This window comes from Spinacia oleracea, chromosome 6 (genome assembly GCF_020520425.1).
Source record: "Spinacia oleracea cultivar Varoflay chromosome 6, BTI_SOV_V1, whole genome shotgun sequence".
Lineage (NCBI taxonomy): Eukaryota > Viridiplantae > Streptophyta > Magnoliopsida > Caryophyllales > Amaranthaceae > Spinacia > Spinacia oleracea.
The window spans coordinates 140,114,793-140,133,849 of record NC_079492.1 but is presented as its reverse complement, the minus strand read 5'-3'; the positions used below and the strand labels follow the sequence as shown (position 1 = coordinate 140,133,849).

The following is a 19,057-nucleotide window of genomic DNA, read 5'->3' as shown; positions in this document are numbered from 1 at the left end:
CTTCTCAAAATAATCCAAACTATCAATTTGCCTATGTATAATAGACCCAAAATGGATTAGTAATGACAAGAAAAAAAAGACTCCGGATTACTTTGAGAAGGTAACCCCTAAAATTTGGATTATTAAAAAATAATCCAAAGTTGAGATTATTTTTAGAAGATGTGTGAAAGTTGGGATTATTTATGTCAATTTTTCCTATTAAATTATATTTAAAATATTAATTGACAAATATTCTACATTAATACCAAGCTAGTAGCTAACTATTGTAGTCTCAACTAGCTAAAATGGAAAGTAGCTTGATATATTATGTGGCATGAAAAGCTAATTTAGCAATTAGTTTACCGTTGAAGATGCTCTAACAGAGGTTTGCTAATTCTCTGACCAATAGAGATTAGAAATGGTATACTAAGGACAAAAATAGTAACTTCAGATGGTATACTAAGGGTTAAATGGTAATTTCAGGTAACAAATTGAGTCTGACCCACGAAAAATTACATTTACCTTTGACCTGTGAGTACCAAACTATGTTGTTTGATATCAAATAAAAATGCAACCACGTTACCAAACTATGTTGTTTGGTACCACATGAGAAACTGAAACTACTCTTCTTCTACCAAGCTATGTTGTTTGGTACTAAATGAAAATGCAACAATTCCAAAAAACACAATAAACTATTATTATATCGTGAGTATAGCATTTTAAATCTCTGCCGATTATAGAATAAAACTTCCTCTTCAATAACAATCATGAAAGCTATTGCAAATTTGCAATCATAATTATGATGATTAAAGTACTTCAATTCGTACCCCCTCTGTTTTTATACCCATAAAGTTAAGACTTTTACACTTTTTTACATTCATGTTCTACTTTGACGATTGTTGATGATTTACATGCAAGATAAAACACAGTCATACGAGTTCTTGTTCGATTTATCTCATATATTTTCAAAATATCAACATTTTATAATTTTGCTTATTGAAAGAATTAACGGCCAGTTTGGTAGCCGGTAGTAAATGGTGGGAATGATAATAAACCTTAGTGTTATTTGGCAAGAAAATAACATCATGATGTACATGGTAATAAAACTTTGTCTCAAACTTGTTTATAAATTTGCATTCTCACCTAACACCACTCCCTGATAATGGATGGTAATAGAATATTATAAAGAAAAATAGATAATTTTGAGTTAATTAGCATTACCATGGGAATGGATATTGATTTTCCTTATAAATTTACCTATAAATTAATTTTCATTGACACTATTTATGACCGGCTACCAAGCGTGCCAGAAGATATTAATCACTAAAATTATATATTGACATACGTAAAAGTAACCAACATCTTAAGTAAAAAGAATCGAGGGAGTATTAGATAAGGCTTTACAGCGACAAAATTTCATGTAGCCATACATTGAAGTAATTTTGAATTTCACAAGGTACAATACTGATCTTTAATTATTTTGTTTGACCAAAAGTAAAGTTCAGATTTGTTAGAATATAATAATATATATGTATAAAAAATTAAAACTAACTATTGGTAAAATGTGCAAGCAGATATAGAGTTTGGTACATGGCTAGTTGAAGAGGCACCTAAATTCATCACCGAGAAAGATAAGAATGGACAATCACCTTGGGATAAAGCATATGAAATTGGTCCTGCATGGTTTATAAATGCAGTTCTGATAAAGGATCCAACTGTTTTTAGTAGTACGCCTTTGGTTTGGATTAAAGCGTGTGAGAAAGGTCATGTGTCAGCTCTTCAAGCTTTCGTCGACCATAATCCAGGAAAGTTTAGAGATCTTTGTATCAAACATAAGGATTCTCCTTTGCATCATATAAAGCTTCACGAAAGTTTAACGGAGTATGAAAAATTTCTCAAGATTGAACATATGAAAGATCTAATCAATCTTCAAGATTCTAAAGGGGCAACACCGTTACATAAAGCAATACGAAATGGAGACTTATTGTTGACGGAATCGCTACTTAACATGGAAAAGATAATCTATGACATCGAGGATGATGAAAAATTATCCGCCATGGACCTGTTGGCTGAAGAATGTGACGAGTCGTCTGAGGACAAGCACACATGGGTACGATTTCTTTCTACAACTTTTCTAAATTGAACTAGTTGTACTCGTTGGTTTGCATTTTTCGAATAGGTATTGCACGCATCCGGTGTATAATAATATAAATTTATTATTCATCAGAATAATTACCATTTTTTTTTTACTTTTAACATGTTTTGATGAACTTTTTATTTTGCATAATAAGTTTTGATCGATGAACTTTTAATAGGGTTATATGATTAATTTTATACATTACTAGGTTACATTCTGTGTGCACATATGTTACTAAATAGTAAATACCTTTTCACTTTTTGTTCAACACTAAGTTATGAAAATGAATTTTTTAATGAAGTAAAATAATATTGTGTTTTGTCATGGGTGGTTGGAAAAATAAAATAACATTATTATTTATTCGAATTAAGTGAGGACTCTAGCCAAAAGAAATTATAGTTGGAAAAAAAAGAATAAAAGGTTGTCAGGTTATTATCAGGCAGTCGTTGCTTTTAGAATTGAATGATATTAGCAACCGAACTTGCTATCCAAAATTTTGGATCTGATTTCATATTGGTCTAGATACCCTATTTTATATACCGGGTATCTGATTGGGTTTCGGATTTTTAGATAATTTTGTTGAACCCACTTTTTAATACTCGTTCTACATATAAAATTAACGAAAGATAATAGATAAATTTTTGTTTAGGTATAAACGTATAGTACATAAACCATTATTATTATTTGTATTTGTTGTATTATGTAGTAGTATACTCCGTATTATTTTAGATTCTTGACATAATACAAATCATAATATTTGTTGTCATATATATAGTCCGTTATGTAGAAGGGAAGAAAAATAAATCATGCAATATAGATATTTTAAAAGTTTCTTTAATAAATTTCTTTAATTGACATATCAAATAACTAAGGACACATCTGAAAATGACACGCATAATTTTTGGTGTGTCTTTTAGTATATAACTAGATTTTAGCTAGTGCGATGCACGGATTCTATTAAATTGTTATGTTTAAATAAAAATCTTATGTATATACCACTTTTATATATTAGATTATATTAGTTTTTGATTTTGCATTGAATTTCATTTTAGATTTTTTTAATTATTATGAGAGTTTGTTTTTGGATGAAATTGTATATGCGTAATATTAATAATTAATGAATAAAAACATCTACGTGACACTTAATCATTTATTTACGTGACATTCGACTTTTTTAATTCAAAATTAATTTTTAAATCTTATTTTTCATTGGTCGAAACCATTAGATTTTTCTATGTGGCGCTCTAATATTGGATTAATTGAACTTTATTTATTTTTATTTTAAATTAATGTTTGATTTTGGATGAATTTTATTTTAGATTTATTTTTTAATTATTAGAGTGTTTGATTTTAGCTGGAGTTGTATATATTAGTAATTAATTAATTAAAATATTTACGTGGCAATCGATTATTTTTTAATTATTAGAGTGATTGATTTTAGACAGAGTTGTATATATTAGTAACTAGATTTTAGCCCGTGCGATGCACAGATTCTATTAAATTGTTATGTTTAAATAGAAATTCTATGTATATACCAATTTTATATATTATATTAGATTAGCTTTATTTTGCATTGAATTTATTTTAGATTTATTTTTTAATTATGAGAGTGTTTGTTTTTGGATGAAATTGTATATCCATAATATTAATAATTAATTAATAAAAAGTCTACGTGACACTTAATTATTTATCTATGTGGCACTCGACTTTTTTAATTCAACATTAATTTTGAAATCTTATTTTTCATTGGCCGAAACCATTAGATTTATTTTAGATTTGTTTTTAATTTTTAGAGTGTTTGAGTTTAGATGGAGTTGTATATATTAGATATTAATTAATTAAAATATCTACGTGGCACCTAATTAATTATCTACGTGGCAATCGATTTTTTTAATTCAAAAATAAATTAGAAATCTTATTTTTCATTGGCCGAAACTATTAGTAATCCTAGGTGGCGCTCTAATATTTCAGCAAATATGCCTCCTTTATATATGTATATTAGTAATTAATTAATTAAAATATCTACGTGACACTTAATTAATTATCTACGTGGCACTTGATTTTTTAATTCAAAAATAAATTAAAAATCTTATTTTTTATTGGCCGAAACCATTAGTAATCCTAGGTGGCGCTCTAATATTTCAGCAAATATACCTCCTTTATATATACATATATATATATATATATATATATATATATATATATATATATAAGATTAGATTAGATTATTGATTGATAATTTATTGATGAGTGATTTTAAAAGGATAACTTATACTAAAATTTATCATAAAAAGTAAATAACTTTTACATTTATCCACTAACTTTTATATATTTTGGACTAACTTTACATCCAGTATACAAATGTTGGTGTAATTAAAAAACATTGTGTTGCTTTGGTAAGCTTAAAGATGTTATTCAAAAGAAAAACATATATTTATACTTTGTTAATGCCCTCGTTACGTAACACAACTAGGATACTACTATATTAAGCCTATGTCTAAAAAAAAAAAAAAAAACAAACTAGGATACTACTTCTATCCAAACAGAAGTTCATAAATGCTTTTCTATTAGCTAATGTCAAAAAAAAAAAAAAAACTTTTCAATTTGGAATAATTGTTATTTACCATCTAAAAAAATCGAAAATTTAATCTTATCATATGAAAATCTAAAACTTGTATTTTTCACCTGAAATATATTAAAACTTGTTTTTTATCACGTAAAAATGAAAAATAGATGAAACTGTTATGTGGGGGCCACAATAACTGTAATTTTATGATATTTTCTATTCTTCCACGATTTTATTCAACTCTCTTCCCTGCTTCCTCTTTTTTTTCATGTATTCACATAATTTTTCCTCTCATTAATTCACAGAATTGACAAAATTCAATGACAGTAAAGAGAGGAGGGTGAAAGAGTTATAGAAAATCGCTGAAGGAGTGTAAAAATTTGGAGAGAAATCGCATTAGTGGGCTCCACATACCAGTTTCATCTATTTTTTCGTTTTTAGGTGGTAAAAACAAGTTTTAATTCTTTTTTAGGTGGTAAAATGCAAGTTTTAGTTTTTATGTGGTAAAAAATAAATTTTTGATTTTTGATAGATGGTAAAAAAAACAATATATATATTCTTTTCAGTTATCAATCGGATAGTTATAATAAATTGTAAATCTTTACAGGACCGAATGTGCAAAAGATTTGGACTAGATCCAACGATAAATACGACATACTTCAAAAGTAAGACGAATTTATTAGATGTGCGGAGCTCACTATTCATTGTGGCGGCTTTGTTAGCAACAATTACGTTCACAGCTGGATTCACTCTCCCAGGTGGATTCAATCAAGAAACAGGAGCAGCACTTTTGGGAAATAAGGCAATTTTTCTAGTGTTTTTGATATCTGATGCATTAGCCTTATTTTTTTCAATGATGGTGTTGATTAGTCTGACATGGTCTATGGTTTACGAAGCCAGTAAATCATTGGTATTGATTGATCGAAGTATGGTGTTACTCCGTATATCACTTAATTGTACTTTGGTAGCGTTTGTGAGCGGAGTGTATACTGTTTTAGCCCCAATGACATTGTGGGCAGCTATCCTTATTGTTGTCATCATCACCGCTCTCATCGGAATTTCATTGCATAAGACTCTGTTTTATAATGTTCTAGAAAAGTTAACCCCTTCTCCAAAAAAGAAGGTCAGAAGCCGCAAAAGAGATCAAACCCCTGCGGGGAAATCGGTATGCACTTTTATGTAACTTCAATTCCAAGTTAAAGTGTATTTGCAATTCATTAATTTAGAGTTAAAAATACTAATCAAATATATGTATATATATATATATATATGGATTGAATTGTAGGGCATCTCTGATGAGAAGGAACAATTGCTTAGTGATAGCGGGGAGAACTCAACCAAAGACCCTGAAACTGGTAGCCACACGACAAACGAGGACTTAGACGCAATAGTGTAAAGGATGCAAGCTCCACCCCTTTCTAAAAATGGAAACTGAGTTGTTGTTAACAATCATGGTTAATTGGTTATCAACTTATCACTATGCTAAACTCTACTTTGCTTTTTTTTTTTTTGAAAGGAAACTTTACTTTGCTTTCTAGTCTATGAAGTTATGTCAACTTCTTTCTCCTTACCGTTTTGAGTTTTGACTTGCTTGTGAATGTTGATTGTTAATTGATGCTTACTATTTTTATGAAGGAAAATTTGGTAATATTAATCCAACCTTTGGCCGGTTTTCTTTTATTAATCCCACCTACCACATATTTTTTAATAATTCCACCTTTATTACCCAACGACTTTTATTGGGCTTAAGTGACCGATAACCGGTGAAAAAATCATTGAGATGGTGATGAATTGATGATGATGACTGAATATATCGAGAGAGAGTACTTCCACGTAGGGACATATTATCGCCTACAATAGGTTTATGACGTGTTGGGCCCAATAAAAGTCGTTGGGTGGTAAAGGTGGGATTATTAAAAAATATGTCGTAGATGGGCTTAATAAAAGAAAATCGGCCAAAGGTTGGATTAATATTACCAAATTTTCCTTTTATGAATGCGAATAATTCTTTTTCAATTATTGTCCGTGATTGGTGATTCAACTCAATTAATTAACAGGCTACTAAAACTAAACACCATGACTAGAATGTGGATCGAAGAAAATAATGTTAACACCCACTATCAATATTTATTAAATAGTCATTTACGTCCCTCTAAGTAAGGACCACACGATTTTTGAGTATTCTCTCAGATTATGACAAAAGCCTATCCATATATTTATGAATGGGTTCTTTTGCATCTCCGATGGTTGTAGCTATGGACTAACTTGAAATTTATAAAAGTTTCAAGCTAATAGCTAGACCATTGGAGTGAAGATAATAAATTAGCTTGGCCAAGCAAATCAATACCTAGTATTTAAAAAGCATAACCATCATCATTTCAATGACACATAAGCAATACTATTTTGATGACACGTGTCTCAATCTTATTAATCTTTCTATTTACTTTTTGTTATAAAAAAAAAATTGGTCATTCATTATTCTACTTTATTGTCATTAGTTATTACGTAGTATACTACTAATCTCCGATCCGTCTCTTTAATTTACTAGAATTGTACTCCATCCATCCCATATTTATAGTATTATTTGACTAAAAACACGGGTTTTAAGAAAAGTGTAATATAGTACACGGAAATTTAGAATATAGTACATTGATAATTGATTTGTATGAGAAAGTGAAATATAATACATGGATAAAGAAATATAGTATATGGAGAAATTGTGTTGGGTTTACAATGAATTTTTAATTAATATAGTACATGGAAAAGTGAAAAACTTAATGGCCAGAAATAGAAACATGATTATAATTTTGGGACGCTTAAAATAGAATAAGGACTACAAAAAAGGGATGGAGGGATTACCAAAAATTAGGATCGATACTCAACTTGATTGTGCCTAAACTACCGTCCCCTACTTCATCTTCACCATTCTTCTTCACCTTCCCATTAACTCTCCAAGCTTAATTATTTTCAATGTCAATTTAATTCAATCCTCAAATCTTCTCCCCTTCTCCTGTAGTATTAATTCAAAATTTAACCTCACTAATAGACTTTTTGACTGAAGCGTTTTGAAACGGTAGGAGATTATATGGTGCTTTAATTCAACATTTCTATTGTTTATTTTCATGCATGTAATTCAAGCTGTAATACCACCCCCCCTCCCCCCTCTATCTCTCTCTAAGCACGTTGTTCTTGATTTTTCTTAAGCACATTGGAAGTACGTTGTTTATTTTTCTTGCTTAATTAGTTGCAATTCATTTTGCAGAGAAGGATAATCTTATAATGTATGGTTTCCATACGAATGATTAAAGGTGGGTAAATCGTCATCGACATTTTGAGACTTTTAGGTGGATTTTATTTGTATATTTTTGTTGTTAGGGGAACTTACAATTAGTTTTAGTTCTCCTATAAGAAAAGTTTTGTCAGTATAGTTCAATAGTTAGACTTTGTTAAGTCTTTCCCTTAATTGGATAACATGAGTATAGTCGTAAACTGTAACAGTTACAAATTTGTTTGGCCTTTGCACAAATGATATGTTATTGGTGGTAATAAGTGATTTAAAGTGGATCTACTTTTTCAGGGAAGATGAACATAAGCAGAAAAATGTAATAATGATTAAAAAGACAAGACTTCGTATGTTAAAGTTTTAATTATTGTCATTTGGTTTAAAGAACTTCTAACACCTACTTAAGAACAACATAACTTCTAAATTTCATTACCCGACCAACATATAAACGGGCCCAAAAACTAGTTAGCTTAAACAAGCTAATTTGCTTGACAACTAGCTCCCAAATTTGCCAAATAAATAATTGACAAGTGGAACAAGTAGGAGCAATTGAAATAACAAGCTATTTGCTAGCTATTAGAGCATAAATTAGCTAGACAATAAAACAACTTGAAATCTTATGTGACATAACAAGCTAAACTATATCCGATTTTTTTATTAGCTTGGATGGAAAAAATGGAGATACATTGTTGTCTTTTCTTTATCAGTACATTATGGGCACTCTGTCTTGCAAGAAATAACAACATTTTCCAAGATCAGAATGCAAATGTTGGTTTGCCAAAGGAGGTATGGAACGATTTCACAACTTCATCTGGTCAAACATTGTGACCAGTTACATGAGTTAACTAAGAGTTCACCACCAGGTTTCTTGAAGGCTCATATGTGTGAAAGAATTATCTAACCGTTAATAATATATAATTATGTAGAGTAAAACAAAAATGATCGATCTTCTTAAAATAACTTAAGATAAAGAAAATGAATTATTTATACCGAATTTGGTTGACATTCTAATGCGTGGAGTCTGATTTACTAGGAAGTAAAAAATAAAGAATTATTTGTTTGACATGGCCAAAGGAAGTTCTACTTCCCCAAAATGTTAGGGCACTAGCTATGGAGCTGATAATTGTCCATGTCTTTTAATAAATAATAGATAATAATTAAGATAATAGATAATAGATAATAAATAATAAATAAAAGTAAATACTCCATATTTTTTTTAAGGCAGAGCCAAAGGAAGAAAAAATGCAGAAAGCGAAAAACAACTATAAAAGTAAAACTACAGCTAATCTAACGAGGAACCAAATGTCGGAACGCCACAACTCGAACATCCTCTTCAAGTATCCTATTAAGCTCCATGGGAGCTTCTTCGAGAATCTCCATGCCACTACCTCGATCCACTCCTCTATTAGCCAACCAATCCGCCATTCGATTCCCTTCACGAAATACATGGACCACATTGACTCGCCAATCTTCCCTATTTATCAGATTAAGACTACGTCTTATGAGGTGGGTACAACCACCGCAGCTAGTCGAACCAGAACGAATAGCTTGCACACAAGTTAGATTATCAAGTTGGACTACAAGTTGGCCTATTTGAAGATTACGTGCTAGCTCAAGCCCTCGAATTAAAGCTATAACTTCAGCACGGAAGGCGCTACATTTACCAAAGTTTGGTGATAAAGCCGAGATGAAAGTACCACTATTATTCTGAATGATGGCTCCCCTATCTTCACCCGACGAGCCACGAGTTGCACCATCCATATTCAGCACATACCAACCCGATTTTGGTCTTTCTCAAGCAATAAACCTCTCCTCCCTGTCTACTTTCGAGCGGTCATGTTCTTCCATGTCGTCATGGATGCTTCGCCAAGGTTCCTCAAATTGTATTCGAATGAACGCAGCTATGTCAACACGCACCTCACTACCTTTTCTGAACACAAACATGTTTCTCCAACGCCAGAACCACCAAAGGGTGATTGCAAAATAGGTAGGCTAAGCCTCTGATTCATCATGTTCAAGGTTATCACAGAGCCAAGCCTTAAGTTTTCCTTTGAAGAAGGGGGTTGTATTGGCTAAGCCTCCCACCCTACGCCACACACTACGCGCTGTCGGACAATCACGGAGGATGTGGAGTGTGGACTCTTCCACCCCACCGCAAATATAGCAAGTAGGGTCATCCGTGAGTCACCTTTTATATCTATTGACGTTACCCATCATCCGATCATGGCAAGTGAACCATAAGAATGCCCAGACTCGTTGTTGACCTGGGGCACGTACGCCAAATTATATTCCAGATTGATTCATGTGTCTTCTTTTCTCAATATTCGAACTGCAGAGCTAACCGAAAATTTCCCTTTTGGTCCATCATCCCAATACATCACATCTTCTGCCTCAGGATCTTCCAGTACTTCATGTGCTTGGATCATTTTCAGGGTGTCCTGATCAAGGTAGGGTGCAAACACATCCCACTTCCACCCCGCTCCTTGCTCCCATATCTCCTCAACTGTTGCCTCGGCAATGTCAATGGGTGGTTCCTGTGTTACCCGGTCAATTATGGGAGACTTAAAGAGCCACTTATGATCCCAAAAAAGAGTTTTCTTGCCACTTCCAACAACAATACGAATTCCATCACATAGCAACTTAGCGCCTTCGGAGATACCACTCCATATATTAGACATGTCGGCCTTTGGTTCAAACATGTCTGAATTGCAGTGACCCTTAGTCCCTTACAGTATTTAAATCTTAAGACACGGGACCATAGGGATTTTGGCTCGGTTTAAGCGTCATCCAAGTTTGGCGAGGAAGGCCATGTTCGATTGCCTAGCTAAGCGTATGCTTATGCCTCTCTGTGCCCTCGGTTTCTAGAGGGTATCCCATGAAATGAGGTGTACTCGTCGTATGTCTTCGTCACTTCCCCATATAAACCTCCTAGTTTTACGGGCAATATCATCACAGATGTTCTTGGGAATTTTCGATGTTTGCATAGAGTAGTAGGCAATGGAGGAGACGGTGGATTTTGCAAGTGTAATGCAACCCGCTAGAGAGAGGTACTTGGTCTTCCATCCTGCAAGCCTCCTATCTATCTTTTCACAAATATGACTAAAGGTATCACGAGTGACTCTCTGTGTTATCGTCGACATGCCCAAGTACAAGCCCAAGTCATCTTTTGTCGTTATACCCAGGGTATTACAAATTTCATTTTGGTTGTTAGGAGGTATATTTCTAGAAAAGTAGACCCTCGATTTTGCACAACTGACTTTTCGTCCCGAGGCCTTGCAAAAACGACTCAAGACATCCTGCATTACTTGTGATTGTTCAATGCTTGCTTCAACAAAGAGGATAGTATATATATCATCAGCAAAAAAATAAGTTATAAAGGAGGGAACCATCTATACTAGCACGCACTGGTTTCCAACGTTGCGTGATTATTGCTTCTTCAATCGCTTGGTAGAGTCTCTCCATGCACATAACGAACAAGTAGGGTGAAAGTGGGTCTCCTTGACGTATCCCTCGACTTGGAGTGAAGGACTCCGAAGGTTCCCCATTCCATAGTACCCGCAGGGTAGTTGTGCTTACACATTCCATGATAACCTTAATTAAAAGTAAAGGAAGATGCATCTGATGTAAGGTATCCTCGATGAATTTCCACCGCAGACGGTCGTAGGATTTCTCAAAGTCAATTTTAGTGGCCATGTAACCCTTCGCACCCTATTTTTTGCGCATTGTGTGGATAACCTCTTGAGCTATGACAATATTATCAGTAATTTTCAGACCCAGAACAAAACTCCCTTGGGTTTTTGAAATCAACTTGTGGAGTAGTGGCTTAATTCTATTCAAAATAACCTTAGTGATCACTTTGTATGCGACATTACATAAACCAATTGGTGTAAATTGAGTCGCGCATTCTGGGTGATCCACCTTAGGTATTAGCGTTATTAGGGTGTCATTCAAGTGCTTCGCCAACCCTTTACCTTCAAGTACATTCATGGATGTCTGAAGCAAGTTCCCCTTGACTAAATTCCAGATTTTCTGGTAAAAAGGAGCCTGAAATTTATCAGGCCCTGGGGCACTGAGTGAGCCCATGGTCTGGACCACATCCTCAATCTCCAAATGGGAGTAAGGTCGAATTAACCTATTCCAGTCCGATAGAAGGAGTTCTGGGAAGATATCAGTAGGGATGTCATAAACTCCATCACCCTTTTCCGTAAAAATAATTGAGAAATAATTTACAATTTGTGCTTTAACAAGCTCCTTGTCGTGCACCCAATGCCCAGCTTCATCTTTAATCGCAACAATTTTGGATCTCCAGTTCCGGACCATAGTACATAAATTGAAGAAGGTGGTGTTCCTATCCCCATTTTGAGGCAGTCAACACGCGGTTTCTGGTACCAATACAATTCTTCCCCCTTTAGAGTGTCTTCTAACTCTCAGCGGAGCTTCAATTCTAATTTAATAAGACCCCTGTGGTACCCTGAAGTTAACGTTTTCTGAATCCCCTCTATACGGGCCGTAAGAGATCGCTTTCTACGAAAAATATTATGATAAACCTCTTTACTCCATATCTGCAATTCTTCTGATAAATGTTTAAGTGTCGGTACCAAGGGGTCTGACTGCTTCCACTTGGTTCGAACAAATTCCTGAAAATTCTCGTGTGTCAGCCAAACCGCCTGAATCGGAAAGGGTGATTTATGGCCTGGATTGGAGCGAAACCAATGGGAGAAATAAAGATCGGGCAATGGTCCGAAGAGATTGATGTCAAGTGTTTTACCTTTGCACGTTCGAACCTCAAACCCCACTCAGTGTTGCAAAGGGATCTATCGAGCCGACCACTCCTTCTACTTTCCGGGTTTAAGCCTCTAGCCCAGGTATGAGAGGCACCGGTAAATTCAATCTCTAAAAGTTCCATGTCTTCGACCCAATTATTGAACTTAGCAGAGTGTCGAGAGGTTTCAGCACATGAAGTGTTTCGTTCACTAGGGAACCTCGTATTATTAAAATCACCCGCAATTAACCATGGTTTCTTGTGGGTATTCGCAAAATCTTTCAGTTCCTTCCAAAGTTCACGACGTCGAGATGGGTCCGGGCTTGCATAAACCGCCGTGAAGTACCACGGCTCAGAGCCAGCTTTCGTGATGTTCATTGTGATATATTGTTTGTGTTAATGGATTAGATCTATGGTGACCAACTCTTTTCTCCAATGAATCCAAATTCATCCACTTAACCCCCTTGCATCCACTCTAGTGTGACCCAAATATCCCAAGATTTTGGCAATCCTTTGCGCTTGTTCTCCATCCATATGCGTCTCAACTAAGGCAGCACATTGGGCTTGTGGGTTCTGACTAACTCTTTCAGAGAAGAGATAAATGCATGCTTCCCCTCTCCTTGCACATTCCAAATCATACAAGTGATCGGTTGGGTATCAGTATCAAAGTTCGGTAGTCGTTCTTCCATTAAATCTGGTATAGTTTGTAGAGTGTTTAAATAAGCTTGGATGATGAATCGTAGTAATCGAGTTACTTCATTGGGTATCATTAGATTGTCTACCAACTCCGGCGGCTCCGGGTTCGGTTCAATCCAAGTCTCCATTTGTACCTCTAGAATGTGGGTTAGAGGGCTCACCACAATTAGGTACGGGGTGTCCATCGGTCAACCCACGAAGATGGCCTTCTCTGTGGGAATTGTCAATTGGATTGCATTCTGGGGTAGGAGAGGCATGGGTGATGGCGTCGATAGGGTTCGTAGAGGGTGGTTGTGTGATTGTTGGCTGTATGGATTGCTTGTGGTGGGATTCGGGTTTATTTCTTGTGTAGAGGTACCACTGAGTTTATTCTCCTTTCCTTGGTGAGGGTTCAAATTAGGGAAGGTAATCCCTTTATGGAACCTCGTATTATTAAAATCACCCGCAATTAACCATGGTTTCTTGTGGGTATTCGCAAAATCTTTCAGTTCCTTCCAAAGTTCACGACGTCGAGATGGGTCCGGGCTTGCATAAACCGCCGTGAAGTACCACGGCTCAGAGCCAGCTTTCGTGATGTTCATTGTGATATATTGTTTGTGTTAATGGATTAGATCTATGGTGACCAACTCTTTTCTCCAATGAATCCAAATTCATCCACTTAACCCCCTTGCATCCACTCTAGTGTGACCCAAATATCCCAAGATTTTGGCAATCCTTTGCGCTTGTTCTCCATCCATATGCGTCTCAACTAAGGCAGCACATTGGGCTTGTGGGTTCTGACTAACTCTTTCAGAGAAGAGATAAATGCATGCTTCCCCTCTCCTTGCACATTCCAAATCATACAAGTGATCGGTTGGGTATCAATATCAAAGTTCGGTAGTCGTTCTTCCATTAAATCTGGTATAGTTTGTAGAGTGTTTAAATAAGCTTGGATGATGAATCGTAGTAATCGAGTTACTTCATTGGGTATCATTAGATTGTCTACCAACTCCGGCGGCTCCGGGTTCGGTTCAATCCAAGTCTCCATTTGTATCTCTAGAATGTGGGTTAGAGGGCTCACCACAATTAGGTACGGGGTGTCCATCGGTCAACCCACGAAGATGGCCTTCTCTGTGGGAATTGTCAATTGGATTGCATTCTGGGGTAGTAGAGGCATGGGTGATGGCGTCGATAGGGTTCGTAGAGGGTGGTTGTGTGATTGTTGGCTGTATGGATTGCTTGTGGTGGGATTCGGGTTTATTTCTTGTGTAGAGGTACCACTGAGTTTATTCTCCTTTCCTTGGTGAGGGTTCAATTTAGGGAAGGTAATCCCTTTATGTCCGCTAATAGATTTTGACTCTCGAAGGACTTTGTCGCTCTTAGGGGATTGACTTTTTCTCCTTTCTTAATAGAATTTCAGTGGATTCTTTGGAGATTTGGAGTCAAGAGATTGATTTCCTAACTTAAAAAGAGTGGGCTTAGGATCTCCAATGGGCCTTGTTTGGGAGGTCTCCCCTAAATTAACCGTGCCGAGAGATTTAGTTACCAAACTAATCCCATTAGAATTGGGATTGGTTCCATTGTATCATCGATGTTGATTCTTTCCAAACTTGTAGCTTGAGATCCTCCAATATTCTCGCTATCATTATTATTCAGAATCGTAAACCTTGAACCAGTCCCCCTTTTTACGACGTTACCAATTCACTCCTGATTGCACATGGGAGGGGTTAGCGTTGGCAGACAAATTCTTGTCGAAGACCATACCACCGCCGTTAGTGGTGAATACTTCTTGTACTTGATTCTTTTCCAGTCATGGAGCTCTTCTTCGTAGTGGCTTCTTCACAAGCATCCATGACCCAAAGATTTCAGTATCCTCGGGTTTATCCTTCATCTGATCGACTTGGGTAGACTTAACATTAAGGTGTTCGCTAGTGATCATCTCCTCTTCAGTGATCGGTTTCGACAGAGGGCACACCTCTTCAATAAATAGTAAATAAATAATATTTACGTAGTATTTAAAAAAGAAAACCATACATGATTGATGACACGTGACACCACTATCTTTCATTTCATAAATTTGTTTTTTTTTTCAATTTTCCTTTTGTTGTTTGTTACACAAATTATTTTACAGTTTTAACACCTCTTCCACTTATATTCTTCAATTCATTCAACATCAATTCACCATTTAATTCATATATTCATTCAATCTCTTCCACTCCATCTCCCCCTAAACACTCAATATTAATTCACTGTCTAATTTACAATTTTTTTTCAACTTTCAAATTTTCCCCTTAATAAAATTAGCACTTTAAAAGACGGGTTAACAACCACTATATAATTTTCTCATTCATTGAACGAGATCAAAAGCTAGTTAAGCTAAATAACCAGGGTTATAATCTTAAGCAAATCTATTACATTATACTAAAACAGACATCAAGAGTGGCACGTGTCACTTCCTCAAGAAAGAATTTTCCGCCAAAACTTTTCTCCTTTTTTATTTGTTTATATATCTCAAGTAACTTTTAAGGAAAATATCAGTGTTTTGACTAAAATTTTATATTTTCCTATTTGTTTGATCTTCAATATAAATTTTCAACTGTGATTAATTTTATTTCTCAACAATATATAATGTTTGTAAAATTATAAAGTATATCATAACTTTATTAATCTTTTGAAAATCAGCAAGATCGTTTGTACTTCGACTACTTGATTTATTTAAAAATTCTTTTGTTATTCAAATATTTTTATAAAGAAGGTAAAATATTTTTTTATATATATGTACGTGCATGCACGGGATCTAATATAGTATACAAACTACCAAACAACGAACCTGTAGAATATTTAAATTCCAAAACATTGAAATAAATAAATAAAAATACAAAATTAACAAGCTCATACTTTATTTATTAAAAATTCTTTTGTTATTCAAATATTTTACAAAAGAAGGTAAAATATTTTTTATATATATAATGTACGTGCATGCACGGGATCTAATTTAGTAACAAACTACCAAACAACGAACCTATAGAATATTTAAATTCCAAAACTTGAAATAAAAAAAAAAATAAAAAAATTAACAAGCTCAGATGCACTGATTTCTCTTTCAGATCAGAAAGAAACGTGGCGACCCCAGGTGCCAAACATAGTGCGCTGAAATCATCACAGCTTGTTGAGAAATTGCACCAACCGGGAATCGAACCCGGGTCTGTACCGTGGCAGGGTACTATTCTACCACTAAACCACTGGTGCTTGTTGAAAGCTACGTTTGAGTTCATTATTTACCAAATATAACTTCTTTTATTAGTTCTAATTACATAAAAATTAGTTATTAATTGAATTGTTAAGTGATGGAGGTGTACTAATCTATTCTATAGGGGCACTAAAAGGTCATTTACTGATCTCAGTATTTCCTTATAAAATAGAAATAGGTGGTTATGAAGAAAAATAAAATTATTTGGGTGAATTAACATTTTCACGGAATTAGGTGATTTAGTTTTCTTACATTTTAATACGACTATTCATTACCACTACCGTCTACCAAACGAGCCGTAAAAATATTGGATCAAATCTTAAATTATGTGCCTTGTTTGTAGTGTAGTAGCCTTTCAGGATCATCTTGCAATATATGTGCCTTTGCATTATCTTGAATAATATAGATGACCTTTTCCCCTTCATGTGGTGGCCGCTTTGCCTTGATTGCTGGAATTAGCATGTTGATCATCATTGCCCTTGTTTCAATTTGATTCACATACTTCACTGGCTTTGTTTCAATGGTCCCCTTTACTCTGTTTTTTGATGTCCTCTTGGCTGCAACTGCATTTGTGAATGGAAATATGCCTATTTTACCATCAAATTCACAATTCTCATTTTCACCCCACCTTGGTCTGGCTACTGCTGCCATGAACATGAATTTTGGTATCTTGGTTCTTGAACTTGCACTTCTATGTGGATAGGGTTCATTGTTTGCAAGATAAACTCTCTGGTTTTTTTGAGTCAAATAAAACCACTTCTCATCAATATGAATGAAGTCATACATGCTGTAATATGTTGGTTCTTGTGGTATAGTGTAATCCATTATTAGTCTGAGTACCCACCTCATCCTTGCCATTTTGCATGCTTCTCAAATGCCTGTTTGCAAGGGACTTGAGTGTGGCTTAATAATTTTCCTCTTGATGAGCCTCCATACTGTTGTTGGTCCCAAATTGAGAATTCTTGCAAGATCTACAATGCATGTTCTGTCCCCCATGGCTATTTGTGCAATAGAGTCATATGTGACTTGAACCTTTTTCCTGCCACACTTGTGATACTTACTTTCCACCACATATGAATTCATTGCTGCCTTCTGCTTCTTTGCTTTGTCCCATATTGACCCTATGGTTTTTCTGTTGTAATCAAATTCTATGGCTGCATCCCTTATTGTCCCAAACAAAAGAGTTTCTGAATCTGGAATTTTTCTATTCAGCAGGTACACCAAAATTTCAAGCCTCAATTCATTATTTATTCTAGGAGTCCTAGGCTTATGATGATCTGTTCTTTGTGTTGCTGTTTGATGATGAATTGGTGATGCATTTTCTGATGGTGGTTGAAAGTTCAAATCAAAAAGAAATGGTACCTCTTGAAAGTTGGTAGTTTGCTGCTGCCCTTCCCCTTCTACTTCTGGTACTTGCTGTACATATTCAGTGCTGTTTGGTACATCTTCATTAAACCCAAAGTCCCCAAAATCAGCAGCAGTATTTTGAGAAGCTTGTACCAAGTCAGCAGCATCATCACCTTCCTCCGAGTCAGAATCGGAGTTAATGCCATCGCCTTCATCATCAGAAAATCCGAGGAAATCGTCATCCTCTTGATCTGAAGCCATTAAGTCCCCTGTTTTTTTGCTATTTAATGCTGAATTGAGGAAGAAATTTTGGTGTTTTCCTTGTATTTATTGAACTTGGTAAAAGTCAGATTTTGGTCTTTTGTGGGGGGAAAGTGACCCTATTTATAAAAGGAATTCACTATTTCAACCCCTCAAAAATTTGGAGGGAAAATGAAAATCCCCTGTTTTTTTATTTGGGGAAAAATTTGGAGGGAAAACTGAAATCAATTGTTTGGGCTAAATTTCCAGCAAAAAAAAACGTGAGTCATTGTATGATTGTTTCTGATTGGTCCATGTAACAGCAGATGGGTCCCATACCCCATGTGACTGAAAATTTATGCTGATTTATTTCAATACTTTAATAAAATATCTACTTTTCTCCCTATTAATTAAATACTTTTTCTCTCTTTACTTTATTCAATTTCTTACACCCAATCATTATTCTTACACCCAATCATTACTCATATCCCAATACAAACCAAGATTCAGTTTTCTTAAATCACACCCAACATTTTTTAGGGGAAGAACAAAAGGGAATGGAGGGAGTACTCTGTAACTCTATAACTCCGTAAGAGTTTCATAATCTAATAATCTGCTATTTTGTCAACATTAAATATTTAAGATTCTAAATTATTTAGAAAAACAATCAAATATAACTAAGAATGCACATTATCTCAATATATTGTACTAACATTTTAATAACTAGATTCGACTATTTGACTCTGTAATCAGGCCCGACGCTGGACATAGGCAAAGAGTGCGACCGTCTAGAGCCCAAGGCCGGGAGGGGACCCAAA

The 19,057-nt window shown here is 34.8% G+C and overlaps 2 protein-coding genes and 1 non-coding gene across 3 annotated transcripts; 1 reads left to right on the top strand and 2 right to left on the bottom strand.

Moving 5' to 3' along the window:
• The first annotated feature begins 1,141 nt into the window (after positions 1-1,141).
• On the top strand, positions 1,142-6,632 carry LOC110778037 (protein ACCELERATED CELL DEATH 6-like). The gene is made up of 4 exons (XM_021982601.2): positions 1,142-1,148; positions 1,554-2,089; positions 5,290-5,847; positions 5,968-6,632. Exons 1-4 carry the CDS (start codon positions 1,142-1,144, stop codon positions 6,076-6,078), a joined length of 1,212 nt encoding a protein of 403 aa, XP_021838293.2. The 3' UTR covers positions 6,079-6,632.
• Positions 6,633-12,392: 5,760 nt separating this feature from the next.
• On the bottom strand, positions 12,393-13,105 carry LOC110777916 (uncharacterized). Its single transcript, XM_021982497.2, has 2 exons — positions 12,734-13,105; positions 12,393-12,632 (listed from the first exon to the last, which is right to left on the bottom strand). Exons 1-2 carry the CDS (start codon positions 13,103-13,105, stop codon positions 12,393-12,395), a joined length of 612 nt encoding a protein of 203 aa, XP_021838189.2.
• Positions 13,106-16,580: 3,475 nt separating this feature from the next.
• TRNAG-GCC (transfer RNA glycine (anticodon GCC)) lies at positions 16,581-16,651 on the bottom strand. The gene has a single exon. It is a non-coding gene; the product is annotated as a tRNA-Gly (tRNA).
• Positions 16,652-19,057: the final 2,406 nt, after the last annotated feature.